Source organism: Rhinatrema bivittatum, chromosome 5 (assembly GCF_901001135.1).
Source record: "Rhinatrema bivittatum chromosome 5, aRhiBiv1.1, whole genome shotgun sequence".
Lineage (NCBI taxonomy): Eukaryota > Metazoa > Chordata > Amphibia > Gymnophiona > Rhinatrematidae > Rhinatrema > Rhinatrema bivittatum.
The window spans coordinates 82,351,698-82,366,198 of record NC_042619.1 but is presented as its reverse complement, the minus strand read 5'-3'; the positions used below and the strand labels follow the sequence as shown (position 1 = coordinate 82,366,198).

General features: G+C 46.7%; 1 protein-coding gene across 1 annotated transcript in view; it reads right to left on the bottom strand.

Moving 5' to 3' along the window:
- The window catches only part of LOC115092047 (intraflagellar transport protein 88 homolog), a 353,514-nt gene that overhangs the window by 143,425 nt on the left and 195,588 nt on the right, over positions 1–14,501 (bottom strand). The window contains exon 17 of the mRNA XM_029602513.1: positions 7,756–7,842. Coding sequence (XP_029458373.1) covers positions 7,756–7,842 — 87 coding nt within the window. The remainder of the gene's footprint in view (positions 1–7,755; positions 7,843–14,501) is intronic.

Below are 14,501 nucleotides of genomic sequence, written 5' to 3'. Positions count from 1 at the left end.
GATACTCCTTGTGACCTTGGCCAAGTTATTTCATCCTCCATTGCCTCAGGTGCAACTTAGATAATAAGACCTCTTGGGCAGGGAAATAACTACAGTACCTGAATTGGAAAAGATGAGTAATTAAATCCAAACTCCCAAGAAGGGGATAAGGTAGGTTGTCTGACTCCATTGAGCTGCTTTGATCAGGGAATGAACTTTATAGATGAGTAATTTCACTTTTCTCTGAAAACAAGTAGCCTCAGTAGACAAGCTAGCCAAGGGTTTCTTCAAATAAAAGGAAAAAAGCACAACATCAAAGCCAGTAGGTAAGCAATAAAGCAGAGTTGCTTACATGTAACAGGTGTTCTTTGAGGACAGCAGAATGTCAGTCCTCACACATGGGTGACATCATCTGATGGAGCTTGGCATGGAAAACTTATGTCAAAGTTTCTAGAACACTGACTATGCCTCTCTGATTATGCTTGAGCATGCATTATACCAAGCATCCATGCAAGGTCCCCTAAGTCTTATCACATAGAATTGAGGATCAAAATAACAAAATAAGAATAAAACCCACAATGTGAAAACCCAACTCTGCAGGGTGGCGGACAGATTTCATGAGTACAGACATCCTGCTGTCCTCATTGCTCACCTGTTACAGGAGAGCAATTCTGCTTTCTCTGAGGACAAGCAGGATAGCAGCCTCATACATGGGGGCTACAGGCGGCCGCTCAACAGAAAAGGGGACCAATAAAACAAATTCCATTCTTCACAACAAGAACAACAATATTCAGGGGGCAGCCTGAACAGAAATAATTGGCCTTAGGAGGGAACAGAGTTGGGTTCTACACCTCAAACAAGTTTCAAAGGACAGATTGGCCAAATCTGCTGACACATTGGCCATCCCTATCCAGACAGTAATGAGGTGTGAATGAGTGGATGGAACTCCATGTCGCAGCTCTACAGATCTCCTCCATGGGGAGTGTTCGCAAGTGGGCCACCAACGTTGCCATCACTCAAACAGAGTGAGTCTTGACATGGCCCCCAAGATGCAATCCTGCCTGGATATAACAGAAGGAGATGCAGTCTGCTAGCCAATTGAAAAGCTTTTGCTTGGCATTGCTGTTCCCCAACTTGTTCTGATGAAAAGAAACAAAATGTTGGGTGAACCGTCTATGGGTTTCTGTCTGCTTCAAATAGAAAGCTAAGGCTCTTTTGCAGTCCAAACTGTGCATGGCTCATTCACCTTAGTGCGAATGGAGCCTGGGACAAAATGTTGGAAGGATGATGGAAGTCTGACAGGAACTTAGGGTGTGTGCATAAGACCACCCTATTGTGGAAAAACTTAGTGTAAGGTGGATAAGTCACCTGGTTCTCACTGATCCTGTGTGCTGAAGTGCCCACTACCAAAAATAGGACCTTCCAGGTCAGGTACTTTAGGTCACAGGAGCACAGTGACTTGAAAGGAGCTTTCATCAGCTGAGCTAAAACCACGTTGAGGTCCCAGGACATGGCAGGAGTCCTTAGGGGAGGCTTCAACTGAAGGAGACCTTGCATAAAACATACAACTATAGGCTGTATGGAGATGTGCTTACCCTCTACACCGTGGTGATATGCGCCAATCGCACTCCGGTGAACCCTAATGGAAGTCTTTAGACCAGTTTCTGAAAGGTGAGGAAGGTAGTCAAGCAGTTTTTGTGCACAGAGTGCACTGCCACCCTGTGAAATAAAACTGACCCAAAAACATCAATAAACCTGGCTAGAGACAATAAGGGGAGCATTGGGAGGGGGACCCTGTGTCGATCCCGCAAATAAATTACAAGAAAAACTTCCACAAAGTTTTCAGAAAGTCTTCAAAATTGCCGCAACACACGAGGGGCTGAGGGAATCCTGCATGGATGCATAATATAATGCATGCTTGAGCAGGCTCAGAGGCTCATTCAAAGTTCTAAAAGCTTTGACATAGTTTTCTGTGCTGAGCTCCATCAAATGATGTCACCTATGTATGAGGACTGCCATCCTGATTGTCCTCGGAGAATAAAGGTCTAACTCCCCCCACCCCAGTCTGCCTGTCCTGCATGGGTGGGGCCATAAAATAATTTATCTCTTTGGGGTATGGACCCTGGATAGCTGTAGACACTGTCTCTTTTCTCTCCAAGGTGAAGGTCCTTTGTTGGAAGGGGGGAAAGTTAGGGCCGGATTTTAAAAGCCCTACACGCGCTGTGCCTATTTTAAAAAGGCCTGGCACGTAAATCCCGGGGCTTGCAAAAAGGGGCGGTCTGGGGGCGAGGTGTGTGCAAGGCGTGGTGGTCTGGGGGTGGGGCCAGAGGCTGTGTTGGAGGATCACGTGCCTCCAGGCAGGCGCAAAAGGTTAAATGGGATGGGGTTAGAGTAGGGATGGGGGGGAAGGTTAGGGGAAGGGGTGGGAAGGTTAGGTTAAGGGGAAGGGAAGTTCCCTTCCAGGCCGCACCGATTTCGGAGGGAATGGGGGAAGGCGTGTAGGTTGTAAAATCGGGCGTACATGTGTGCACGCCAGGTAGCACGCGCACATGTACGTCCGCGCGCTGCTTTGAAAATCTACCCCTTACCTTTCAAGGCCCTAAATGTTAAGGGTAAGTCCGTGTACCCCTGGGAGAGGAGCTCCCCATAAGGAAGTTCACACTGTGGGCTCTTGGTGCTAAAACCACTCCAGACTCCGAGGTGGTGTCCAAATCAAAATTTACTTCTGGATAATAAATAGAGTAGTGGCACAATTCACTTTGTCATTAGCTCCAAGGTAATATTAACTTGATTACATTTCCTTCTTTCAATCTGTGTAAGATATTTCCTCACAGGGACCCCTGATATTTCCACCCTCCAGGGTGTGGAAAATTGAAGTCCTTTGGTGAGGAAAGTACCTTTTTAGGTGACAGGGATCCCCTTCAACCCTGGATGAAACTAGGTAAAACAGTCTTGGCACAGAGAGTTGATAATCCTCTCTCTCTCTCCCCAAGGGTGAAGACTCTGTGTGGGTGTCCTCAGTGATGACAGAAAAGTTCTTACTCACACTTTAAAACCCTTGATTTGGTATCTTGGTATCTGGATCCCCAATGGGAGGGATCCTTCTGGAACAGTAGCTCCTGATGTTCCCTTCAGGTAGGAAGGGGCAGCCAAACACTTCCTTCTCAGTCTCAAAGCAAAACCTCTTCCCTTACAAAACAATTTAACACCAGGGGGCCCTGGCACCAGGTCACTACTTGCTCCGTCCTCATCAAGGTATAGAGGGACAGGACTTCCCTAACCTGGGCAGCCTCAAAAATAGGGTTCCCCAATCCCTGAATCCAGGTAGTGCACAGGGTTTCACCAGACCTCCTACCAAGAAAAGTGTAAAAAACCCAAAATATACCCAGAAGGGTAGCCCAACCAGCTAGTAAGAAGACTGGATAGAAACCCTCCTTACCCTGGTCAGATTCCACAGGCTGGCTTAGCTTGATTCCCCTGACTAGACTTGAAAAACAACAAAGGCTAAGCTCCTCAACTACCTCCTAACCTCCTAACTTCACAAAGCCCCCAGATTCCCTCTAGGGAGATGCTTCAAAGACCTCTCAGGGGGGGCAGCCATTCCAGACCCCTCAAAGGGAGGGTCTGCATATGAATGGTATCCGCCCCCTTACTGACCTGCACTACTCTAGCTTGAAACAAGACATACCCAGGGTTTACTAGTAACCGAAAAATGGCTATCGGTTACCAAGGTTTTGTCAGAGGAACCTCTGTTATGGGATTCTTTTTGTTTTGTTTCAATGAAAATGAACCTCCAAACATCAACTACAAGTCAGCAGGATAATCCTGGAAACTTAACACCTAGTACTGTAAGAACTTTTGAAAAACAGTTTTACAATTTTTGGGAGAAGTTCTTTTCAGGTGTGTTTATTTTATTTATTTAAAAATGTTTACATTTATTTGTTTATTTATTTATTTATTTATTTAAAGAGTCTTCTATACCGATGTTAGTCGAAACATCACCTCGGTTTACATGGAACAAAAGCAACGGAAATTACAAATATCAGGGGAAGGGTAGGGATACAAAAACCAAAAGGAGAGCAGTGAAGCATAGGAACAATTAACAAATGAACTATAATGTCATAAGAACAAAGTCATAGTCAAGTTCAGATCAGTATTCCATCACAAATCAATATTCTTCAAGGATTTTGGGGAAAGGCTTGTTTGAATAGCCAGGTTTTGAGTTGGGCTCCGAATTTGGTGATGCAAGGTTTAAGTCTGAGGTGGGTTGGGAGTGAGTTCCAGTGCACAGGTCCAGCAATGGAGAGCGCCCGATCCCTTGTAGATGTGATGAGGTGTGCTTTCTTTAGGGATGGCACATGGAGGGACCCTTTGTTTGTGGTCCTTGTTGGTCGATTCAAGCAGGCAAATTGGAGGGGATCTACAAGCCACTTGGAGTTATGGGAATATAAGGCTTTATGGATAATGGTCAGGGATTTATAGAGGATACGGGAGGGAATAGGGAGCCAATGTAGGTCCTTCAGGATAGGGGAGATGTGGTCATATTTGCGAGCGTTGGAGAGGGTTCTGGCTACAGCGTTCTGCAGCATCTGGAGGGGCTTTATGGAGGAGTAGGGTAGGCCAAGAAAGAGGGAGTTACAGTAATCCATCTTGGATGCCAGAGTAGCCTGGACGACAGTGCAGAAGTCACTAGCGTGAAGTAGAGGTTTCAGGTTTTTTAACACTTTAAGTTTGAAGAAACCCTCTTTGAGTGTGGCACTGATATGTTTTTTGAAGTTCAGTTGTTGGTCGATTAGGACCCCCAGGTTCCTTGCGCAGGGCTGTGCATGAGGAATCTTGTCAGCAGAGTCAATTGTGAGTGAGGGGTTGGTAGGGAGGTGATGGGATATGAGGAGAAGCTCAGTTTTGGCAGTGTTTAGAGCAAGATGGAGGTTGGTAAGTCAGGAGTTGATGGTGGCGAGATGGTTTCCCCAAGATTCAAGGGCATCGGATAGGGAGCCTTGAATGGGTATGATGATTTGCACATCGTCAGCTTAAAGAAAGAATTTGAGGCCAAGTTCTGATAAGAGTTTGCATAAGGGGGTGAGGTAAATGTTAAAGAGGGTAGAAGAGAGGGAGGAGCCTTGAGGTGATCCAAGACATCGTAGGCAGGTCAGGAAATTTAAACAATTAGCATCATGATAAGGGCAGAACAAGACATACACTATATACAAATTAAAATTCCAAACAAAACATAGAAACAACCTCATAAAAAAACTGTGGAACCAGGGATTATAACTTTCAAACCGGCACACAAGTGCACATTGATGTGTATGTGTCGGCTCGCATCCATGCCATTGCCAGGGTCATCAGTTTGTCCACCAGTACGCCCAGTGTTGAGCTAGGACCTCCAAATCCCCTGCTTTAATAGCCTGCACTCCTCCTAATTTCTCCAGACTTTTTAAACGCTCCAAAATAGCTGGGTTTTTTTTAAAACTTACACCTCCTCCATAGCAGAAGTAAAGTTACATGGCAGTGGAACTGGGCGCATAAGTATTTATGTGCACATCTTTTGCCCACTGTTATGAACTCCCCTGCCTGCAGGTCCCCCCGCGAGCAGGCACTCACCATTCACTGCTGTTTCCCCGATGCGGCATGGACGCCGCCGTCGGGCCTCTCCAACGCAGCTGGAGCCGTGGTCTCGCCTGGTTCTCGCGATCCGGAGGCCGCCCGGACTCGTCCTCTTCACTGCGACCAGAGCCGCGGACTTTCCTGCCCTCCATCGCGGTCAGAAGCCGCCGCCGCTGTCACTTCACCTTCGTGGCGCTAGGCCGCAAGCCCCGGTCTCACCGGGCGGCTGGAGTCGCCCCCGGGGCCTTCTGCAGCGGCTGGAGCCACTGCCGACGTCAAAGCCTGCGCCCAGGCTCAGCCCTGTTTCCCTCATGCCGTAGGTCAGTGCAGGCCGCTGTCCGTGGTCCTGCACAGTTCTTCTGCTGCTTCTTAGGTGCCGGCGCGCGTATCTTCACTGAATTTAAAGGGCCAGGCACAGGAAGTGTGCTGGTCCCACCTAGGGAGTGGACTTCCTGCTTCAGCTCTATATAGGGCTGCTCTGTCAGTCTGTCTGTGCCTTGCATCTGAGTGACATCCCTCTGGAGGCTCCTGCCTGCCAGAGCCTTGTAAGGTCTTCTGTTCTTCGTGGAGCTCCTCGTCTCGTCTGCCTTTGTACCACGTCTTCGTGTCTTGCCCGAGGTCCCTGTCCATGTCCTGATGTTCCATCATGATCTTCCATGTCCTGATGTCCTGTCATGATCTTCCATGTCCTGATGTGCCTGCTTGTCCGGATGTTCTTCCCTGCGTCTTCGTCTGGTGCTCCTGAGCCTTTTGTTCCTGTAGAGCTGTGGTTCTCGGATGATGTCGTGCCCGAGAATGGAGTGGCCTGCAGGAGGGATTTGTCCCTGTGCTCCTGAGCTTCTGTTCCCGCCAGCCATAGGTGGAGCTTCGGATGACATCGGCTCCGTCATTGAAGTCCTCCTTGCCTGGGTCTTCCCTGCGCTTGTCCTGTTCTCCTCGTGGTCCGTGACCAGCCTCTTAGGGCTGTGCAGGGCGTGTAGTGGGACAGGGTGGTCCGCGACTCAGTCCCGCGGGTGGGCTGAGTAGGGCGCCCTGAGAGACAGTGCCAGTGTCCTTCCGCCCAAGTTCCTGTCTCGTTCGTGATGTCTTCGCTTCAGCCCTCGTCTGTGATGTCCTCGCTTCAGCCCTCGCTTGTGATGTCTTCGCTTCAGCCGTCGTCTGTGATGTCTTCTGTGTTCCAAGGACTCTCTGCCCTTGTCCTCGGTCCGGCCTGCCGTCCAATGCAGTTACCCAGCGGCAGGTCCGAAAGGGCTTGGAACAGTCGGAGGACCATTCATCAATCAACATTGCTTTGTTGGTTGTCTTGGGCGTGCAGGTCTGGTTGAGGGTCAGACCTTGTTCTCTAGTCCTTGCTTCAGCCAAGCTGGAACACGCCGTCAACCTTCGGGTCGGTCCTGGACGCGTCTGGGGTCGGGCTGAGGCCCAAGGGCACACAAAACACCCCTTCTCAACACCCATGCCCTGAAATGCCCATGCTCCACCCCTTTTTGAAATCAAGTAAGACGTGTGTGTAACGAGAGATACGCGTGCATCTAGGCAGCTTTTAAAATTCAGTGAACGTGCGTGAGCCTGACTTGTACATACATCGGGCTTTTAAAATTCATCTTTTAGGATCTATTAAAAAAAAACCTGCTGGAAATTTTAAAGTGTCCAATTTTTTTCTAAACATGCTAAAATCAAGGATTTCACACACTTCCATAAAAGCAAACCTTTCCCGATAACCCTTCCACAATATATTTTATGAAAATATTAAACAAAAATGGACAAAGGACCAATCTCTGTGGCACAACACTGGTAAACCCCTTCTCCTAGGAATGAATTCCATTTTTCACCTTTGTCATCTCCTACTCAACTAGTTTCTAATCCGGACATGTGGAACTGTTTCAAAGGCCTTAGTACACTTCATCTAGTGCTCTTCCCTGTTCTAACTCTCTGATTGCCCAGCTATAGAAATTGATTTATCTGACAAGACCTACCTCTGGTAAATTATGCTACCTCAGATCCTGTAATCTATTAGAGTCCAGAAACTGCTTTTTTTCCTGTTTTAGCAGAAATTCCAGGTCAGATTAACTGGACTTTTGTTTTCACACTCCTCCTTACTTCCACTTTTCTGAACAGGAATGATAAAGTCACAGTTAAAAAAAAAATCACCAGACAAATACTTACCAAGAAATAAAGGAATGAAAGATTTGTTGCAGCTGCACTTTTTACTCTGCTGTCCTTTTTCTCAAACATTTTCAGAGTCTCTACAGCCTAGAAGTAAGACATATGTGCATTATTTTGAATTGCATCTTATTATATTAAAGATGTGATAATAACTCTTTTATTAAAAAAAAAAGTATGATTTTAATAAACAAATTGTATTCCATAAAGTAGATTTTATAAAGTATATTTCCTATCAAAGTTAAGGCATGGGGAGCGGAGCGGCAGTTACTACCCTTAAGAGAAGGCACAGGAGTAACCATAAGCAGCTTGCTGTACTCTATGGAACATTTGGTCTTTATCTGCAGTTATTGTTTATTATTTATTTATTTTACATCTTTTCTATACCGTAGTTTGGAGGAGATCGTCACAACGGTTTACATCAAGGCACATAAAATTAATGATACTGTAATTTGCACATTTACAAGAGTGCCATAAGGTTCGGTAACATACAGGTCAAGCCAGTAAAGTGCGGCCGCGTTTACCCCGCTCCTAACCCGCTTTCTACTCACTTTCCGGCCGCGTTAGCCCTTCCTGCGATCCACAATCCCCTTTAACCTACTCTTACCGCGTCCTTAAATCCCCGGGTAACCCCTTCCGCACGCGGCATGTATATTACATGTAAACGATCGAATTAGCTATTCCCTACCATCCAGTAACGCGCGCCCCAACTATCGCTTTTTTACCCTGCCGTTTTGCCGCGTGTTTAACCTGCTAACTTACCGCCTACCCTTACCCCTGCGTTAGAGGCAGGGGTAAGGGTAGGCGGCAAACTTTCCCCCAGCCCCCGCTCACCTGCCCTGGCCGCGTCCATGGGTGCTGGTCTCCGGGGCAGCCCAAGTCCTCTCCCCTTCTCCCGAAGCAACAAAAGCGAAAAAAAGCGAAAAAGCAAAAAAAAAAAAAAAAAAGCGAAAAAAAAAGTTGCAAGAGAGAGAGGGGAGAGAGGACGGGCAATCCTACGCTCGGGATTGCCAGTCCTCTCTCCCCTCCTCCCGAAGCAAGGCGCGAAAAGCAGCCTTGCTCCGTGAGGAGGGGAGAGAGGACTGGCAGTGTATAGCGACGAAGCGACTTACTTTTTTTGCAGCCCCCCTCCGGAGACGGACATCGGCGAGGACGACCGCGGCTCCCCTGCCTCCAGCTGCCCGTGAAGATGGACGCCTGCACGGGCGAAAGCGGCCCCTGTTCGTGCAATTGGGCCGCTCAAGGCGTGACGTCACGACGTTTGGCGTCACGGCATGTGACATCACGTCTTGAGCGGCCCAATTGCATGCACAGGAGCCGCTTTCGCCTGTGCGTCCATCTTCGCGGGCAGCTGGAGGCAGGGGAGCCGCGGTCGTCTTCGCCGATGTCCGTCTCCGGAGGAGGGCTGCAAAAAAAGTAAGTCGCTTCGTCGCTTTACACTGCCAGTCCTCTCTCCCCTCCTCCCGGAGCAAGGCTTCTTTTCGTGCCTTGCTTCAGGAGGAGGGGAGAGAGGGCTGACAATCCCGAGCGTCGGAGAACCATCCACTTCCTGGTACCTGTCATTTCAAATGTCATTTTTTTCCTGTTTTTTTCCTGTTTTGTCATTTGAAATGACAGATACCAGCGTGTCCGTGAAGCGTTAGGCCCGCGCACCTAGGTTACTGTATAGGCGCTGTATAGTGCTCTATACAGTAAAATGGGCTGCGCGGGCCTAACGCTTCACGGACGCTTCTTAGACGCAGCTTGCATTTGCAAGCTATTTACATACAGGATCGAGCGGTAGGTGAGCTGGACTGTGCGTGCGGCAACCGCGGGTACGCCAGGCACTAACGCAGCTCTTCCTACCACTCGTTACTGGATTGACCTGAAAGTTAGTGATCAATAATGTTAAATGTAATTAATCATGTCCATGTCTCTATCTCGGTTTATATTACAGAAGTAACTTTAAAATTATGACTTGTCCTTTAAAAACTACACACTTAGGGGTAGATTTTCAAAAAGCGCGAATAGGCCTACTTTTGCTTGCGCATCAGACTCAAGCAAAAGTACGCCTGATTTTAGTAGATACGCGCGGAGCCGCGCGTATCCACTAAAATCCCTGGATCGGCGCGCGCAAGGCTATTGATTTTGTATAGCCGGCGCGCGCCGAGCCGCGCTGCCTACCCCGTTCCCTCCAAGGCCGCTCCGAAATCGGAGCGGCCTCGGAGGGAACTTTCCTTTGCCCTCCCCTCACCTTCCCCTCCCTTCCCCTACCTAACCCACCCGCCCGGCCCTGTCTAAACCCCCCCCTTACCTTTGTCGGGGGATTTACGCCTCCCGGAGGGAGACGTAAATCCCCGCGCGCCAGCGGGCCTCCTGTGTGCCGGGCCGCGACCTGGGGGCGGGTACGGAGGGCGTGGCCACGCCCCCGGGCCGTAGCCACGCCCCATACCCGCCCCCAAAACGCTGCCGACACGCCCCCGAAACGCCGCGACGACCGGGCCCGCCCCCGACACGCCCCCCTCCGAGAACCCCAGGACTTACGCGAGTCCCGGGGCTCTGCGCGCGCCGGGGAGGCCTATGTAAAATAGGCTTCCCGGCGCGCAGGGCCCTGCTCGCGTAAATCCGCCCGGTTTTGGGCGGATTTACGCGAGCAGGGCTCTGAAAATCCGCCCCTCAGTGAATACAGCAGTGTGTGTGGATGTTATATTGATCGTGCTTTGCCTGCCCCTGGTTTCTATTCTCCCTTCTCTTTCTGAAAAGCTTGTTTAAAGAGCCAGGTTTTTAAACCTTTTCTAAAGGTTTTGCTGTCTCTTTGTAGTCTTAAATCTAGGGGCATGGAGTTCCATAGTATGGGTCCTGCCAGTGATAGTGCTCTCTCTCATACCTGTGTTAGTCTTGCAGTTTTGACTGATGGAATGGTTAGGAGTGCTTTGTTTGCTGATCTTAGGTTTCTGTTAGGGATGTGTACACATAGGGCTGTATTTAACCAGTCTGCATGTTCGTTATGTATTAACTTATGTATGGTGCACAGTGTTTTGTATTGTATTCTTTGTTCAATGGGAAGCCAGTGTAGTTCAGCCAGTGTTTCGGTGATGTGATCTCTTTTACTTTTGCCAGTTAAGTTTTGCAGAACCTGCAATGGTCTTAGTGAGGTGTATGGAAGACCTAGTAGAAGTGCATTACAATAATCAGTGCTTGCAAATATTAATACTTGTAGTACAGATCGGAAGTTGGCCGTTGTCAGAAGTGGTTTAAGTCTCCTGAGGACCATGAGTTTAGCATATCCTTCTCTTACTTTTAGATATATGTGTTGTTTTAAGCTTAGTTCGGGGTCAATTATTACTCCTAGATTCCGTACTTTTTCTGCAAGTATTATTTGTTGATTGTTTTTTAGTGTGATTGGACTATGTTTGATTTCCGTATTTTTTCTCTCTAAATGTAAGAATTCTGTCTTCTCTATATTAATTACTAATTCCATTTGGTTTAGTAGCTGTTTGATGATATCTAGATACATGTTGGCTAAGTTTAATGTTTTCTCAATTATATATATATATATATATATATATATATATAGTATGTGATTCCCAGACCAGCTAGCAGGTGGCATAGTGGTAGTAAGTATATGTTGAAAAGTGTTGCGGAGAGGGCAGATCCTTGGGGTACTCCCGTTTGAAGGTTTATTTTTTTTTATATAGCGTCTTTAATATGTACCTGAAAATATCTGTCATTGAGATATGATGTGAACCACTTGATAGTTTTGTTGTTTAGGCCTATTTCTTCTAGTCTATTTAAGAGTATGTCATGATTTACAGTGTCAAATGCTGCTGACAGGTCAAGCATCACTAGAATGTAATGTTTGCCGTTATCAAATCCCTTCATGATGTTATCTGTAAGTGCAAGCAGAAGTGTCTCTGTGCTATAGTGTTTTCGAAAGCCATGTTGTGATGGATAAAGGATGTTATTGTTATCTAGGTGTTCTGCTAGTTGCTTTTGTATAGTTTTTTCTATTAACTTTGCGATTAAGGGTAGGTTTGATACTGGTCTGTAGTTACTCAGGTTCAGTGGGTCACTGTTTTTCTTTTTTTTTAAATATTATGTTATGTTAAATTCAGCTACAACAAACCTTCTTCATAAACAAACTTGTTGCTTCCCAGCTCAGCTGGTATAAACAGGAACCACTGTATTTTTATTTACAAATATATACATATATAAAATTGTATTAAATCTCACAGGGCCGGATTTTATAAATTAGTGCGAGCGCATACTTTTGTTCGCGGGATTTTAATAGATAAGCGCGTAGCCACGCGTATCCATTAAAATCCGGGGTCGGCGCGCGCAAGGCTGCCCAAAATCGGCAGCCTGCGCGTGCTGAGCCACACAGCCAGCCTCCGTTCCCTTCGAGGCCGCTCCAAAATCGGAGCGGCCTTGGAGGGAACTTTCCTTCCACCCCCCCGCACCTTCCCTTCCCAACCCACCCCCCCGGCCCTATCTAAACCCCCCCCTACCTTTGTCGGCAAAGTTACGCCTGCTGGAAGCAGGCGTAACTTTGTGCGCGCCGGCCGGCTGCTCCGCTCCATGTTCCGGTCCCGGGGGCTGGTCCGGAGGCTGTGGCCACACCCCTGGAACGCCCCCAGGCTGAAACCACGCCCGCGGCACCGCCCCCGAAACGCCATGTCACGCGCAACACGCCCCCAAAACGCCGTGTCACTCCGGGCACGCCCCCCCATGCAAGCCCCGGGACTTATGCGCGTCCCGGGGCTTGCGCGCGCCGCCGAGCCTATGCAAAATAGGGGTTTGGGGTAGGTTTTCGGGGGGTATGCGCGTACCCCTTTGAAAATCTACCCGTAAATGTTTAAGGAAATAGGACTATAAAGAAAATCTCCCCCTTGAAACAAAGAAGTTATATAATCTCTCATTATGTAGCTCATTATATTAATTCTACAATTCTGACATTTATAAGTAGGGACCTTTGTTTTCAGCTTTTATATTATTTTTCCAAGGAATTTATAAGTGTTGATTATAACAAACAAAAACAGGAGAAAAATCTGTAGGAAAGCTAAAGTGTGTTTTTTAAAGAAGCTTTTATATCTTTTTTTTTAGTCTCTGTATCTTTTCCTTCTAATGTTACTGATTTAAAATTGTGTGTTTATGTGAAATATGAATTTACTATTATTGTAAACCTCACTAGACTATGATTTGCAGGTGGCAAGTGTTTGTCTGAAATGTAGTTGTGAGAAAGCTTCTTTGTTACATTGTCTTTGGGAGTACATTTCATACGTCCTTTTTGGGATTCTGTTAAAGGTTTTTTTGACCTAATGCATATCCCTACACTCTCTTGGTCTCCAGCTTTTTGTCTGTTGTACATACCTGTCATACTTTACTGCTTCTCAATGGCTGTTTAGCAGCTTTGCGATTGATCCTTCAATGTTGGTTGAAGCCTTTAGGTCCCTCTTTGGAGATGTGGAAAGCAGCATTCATGGATGTTTATTTGTTGGAGTCCAATTTAGGCCTGGATTCTCTAAAGTCGCAGACCTTAGAGAATCCAGCGGTAATGGGGGGCGAAGCGGGGGCGGTCCTGCGATAGCCGGCAGCGATTGCACCTCCACGGTGCGATCGCTGCTGGCTTTCGCGCCGAATAACTACACCATAAAAGGTGAAGTTATTCAACACGAAACTGGCGGCGATAAGGAATCTTACCTTTCGCCACCAGCGATGTGTCCGCAGCGTCGGCCCCCAGTGCTGCCCCGACTCCTCCTCTTCCGGGGCCGACTCTACCTTCGAGAATGACCCTCTTAGTTAGGGGAGAGGTGGCGAAGTCCCAAGCTTGGTGTCAGGTGATTTGGCATCCACTCATTATCTTTCTTCCCATAAGAAATGCTTCAGTTGTTTACATGGACGATCTATGTTGTGTTTTTATGCTTCTTTTTGTTCTCTTGCTCTGAGATAATTTTATCTTTGTATTCTCATTGTATAAGGTACTACCACAATCACAATTGATGCTTATCTTCTTTTTATTTGGATGAACAATTAACCATTTGGGGGGGGGGGGGAGCTAGGGTTACTTATGAACCTTCAAAAAATTTGTATGAGATAGTATTGTTTTCTGAGTTATATTGCTGGCTGTATTCTGAACTTTGTACTATCTTCTCTACTATTTATTAATAATAAAAATATATTACAATTAAAAAAAGTTTTTAGAATTTTAGGAGGCAGTGTGTGAACCTACTTGTCTATAGAGAAAGCAAAATTGCTTACTTGTAATAGGTGTTCAAAATATGATATTATGTTGGGTAGCTTATGGGAATACACATCAAGAAGGAAAGTATTGCTTTAAGTTTTACATGAAATAAAAATCAAAACTAAAATAAGTAATACACTGGGACAAATGTGTTTAGCTTAAAGAAGGCTGAAAAGGCTGTAAAGTCAATTGCCTACAGCTAGTGTTATGAGGACCATACTAAGATATTATTTATGCTGCATAACTTAAAATGAATAATGCAGATTGCTGATTTTGTATATAAAAAATGCCATACCGGGTCAGGTCAAAGGTCCATCTAGTTCAACATCCTGTCACTAAGAGTGGCCAATCCAAATCAAAAGTTCTCATCAGGATCCAAAAGAATAGATCCAATCCTTCTTTCTCATAAGCATGGATAAGCAGTGGTTTTATCAAGTCTACATGGCTAATAATGGTTTATGGACTTTTCCTCCAGGAACTTGTCCAAAACCTTTTTAAACCCAGCTACACTAAATGCTTTCCCCACATC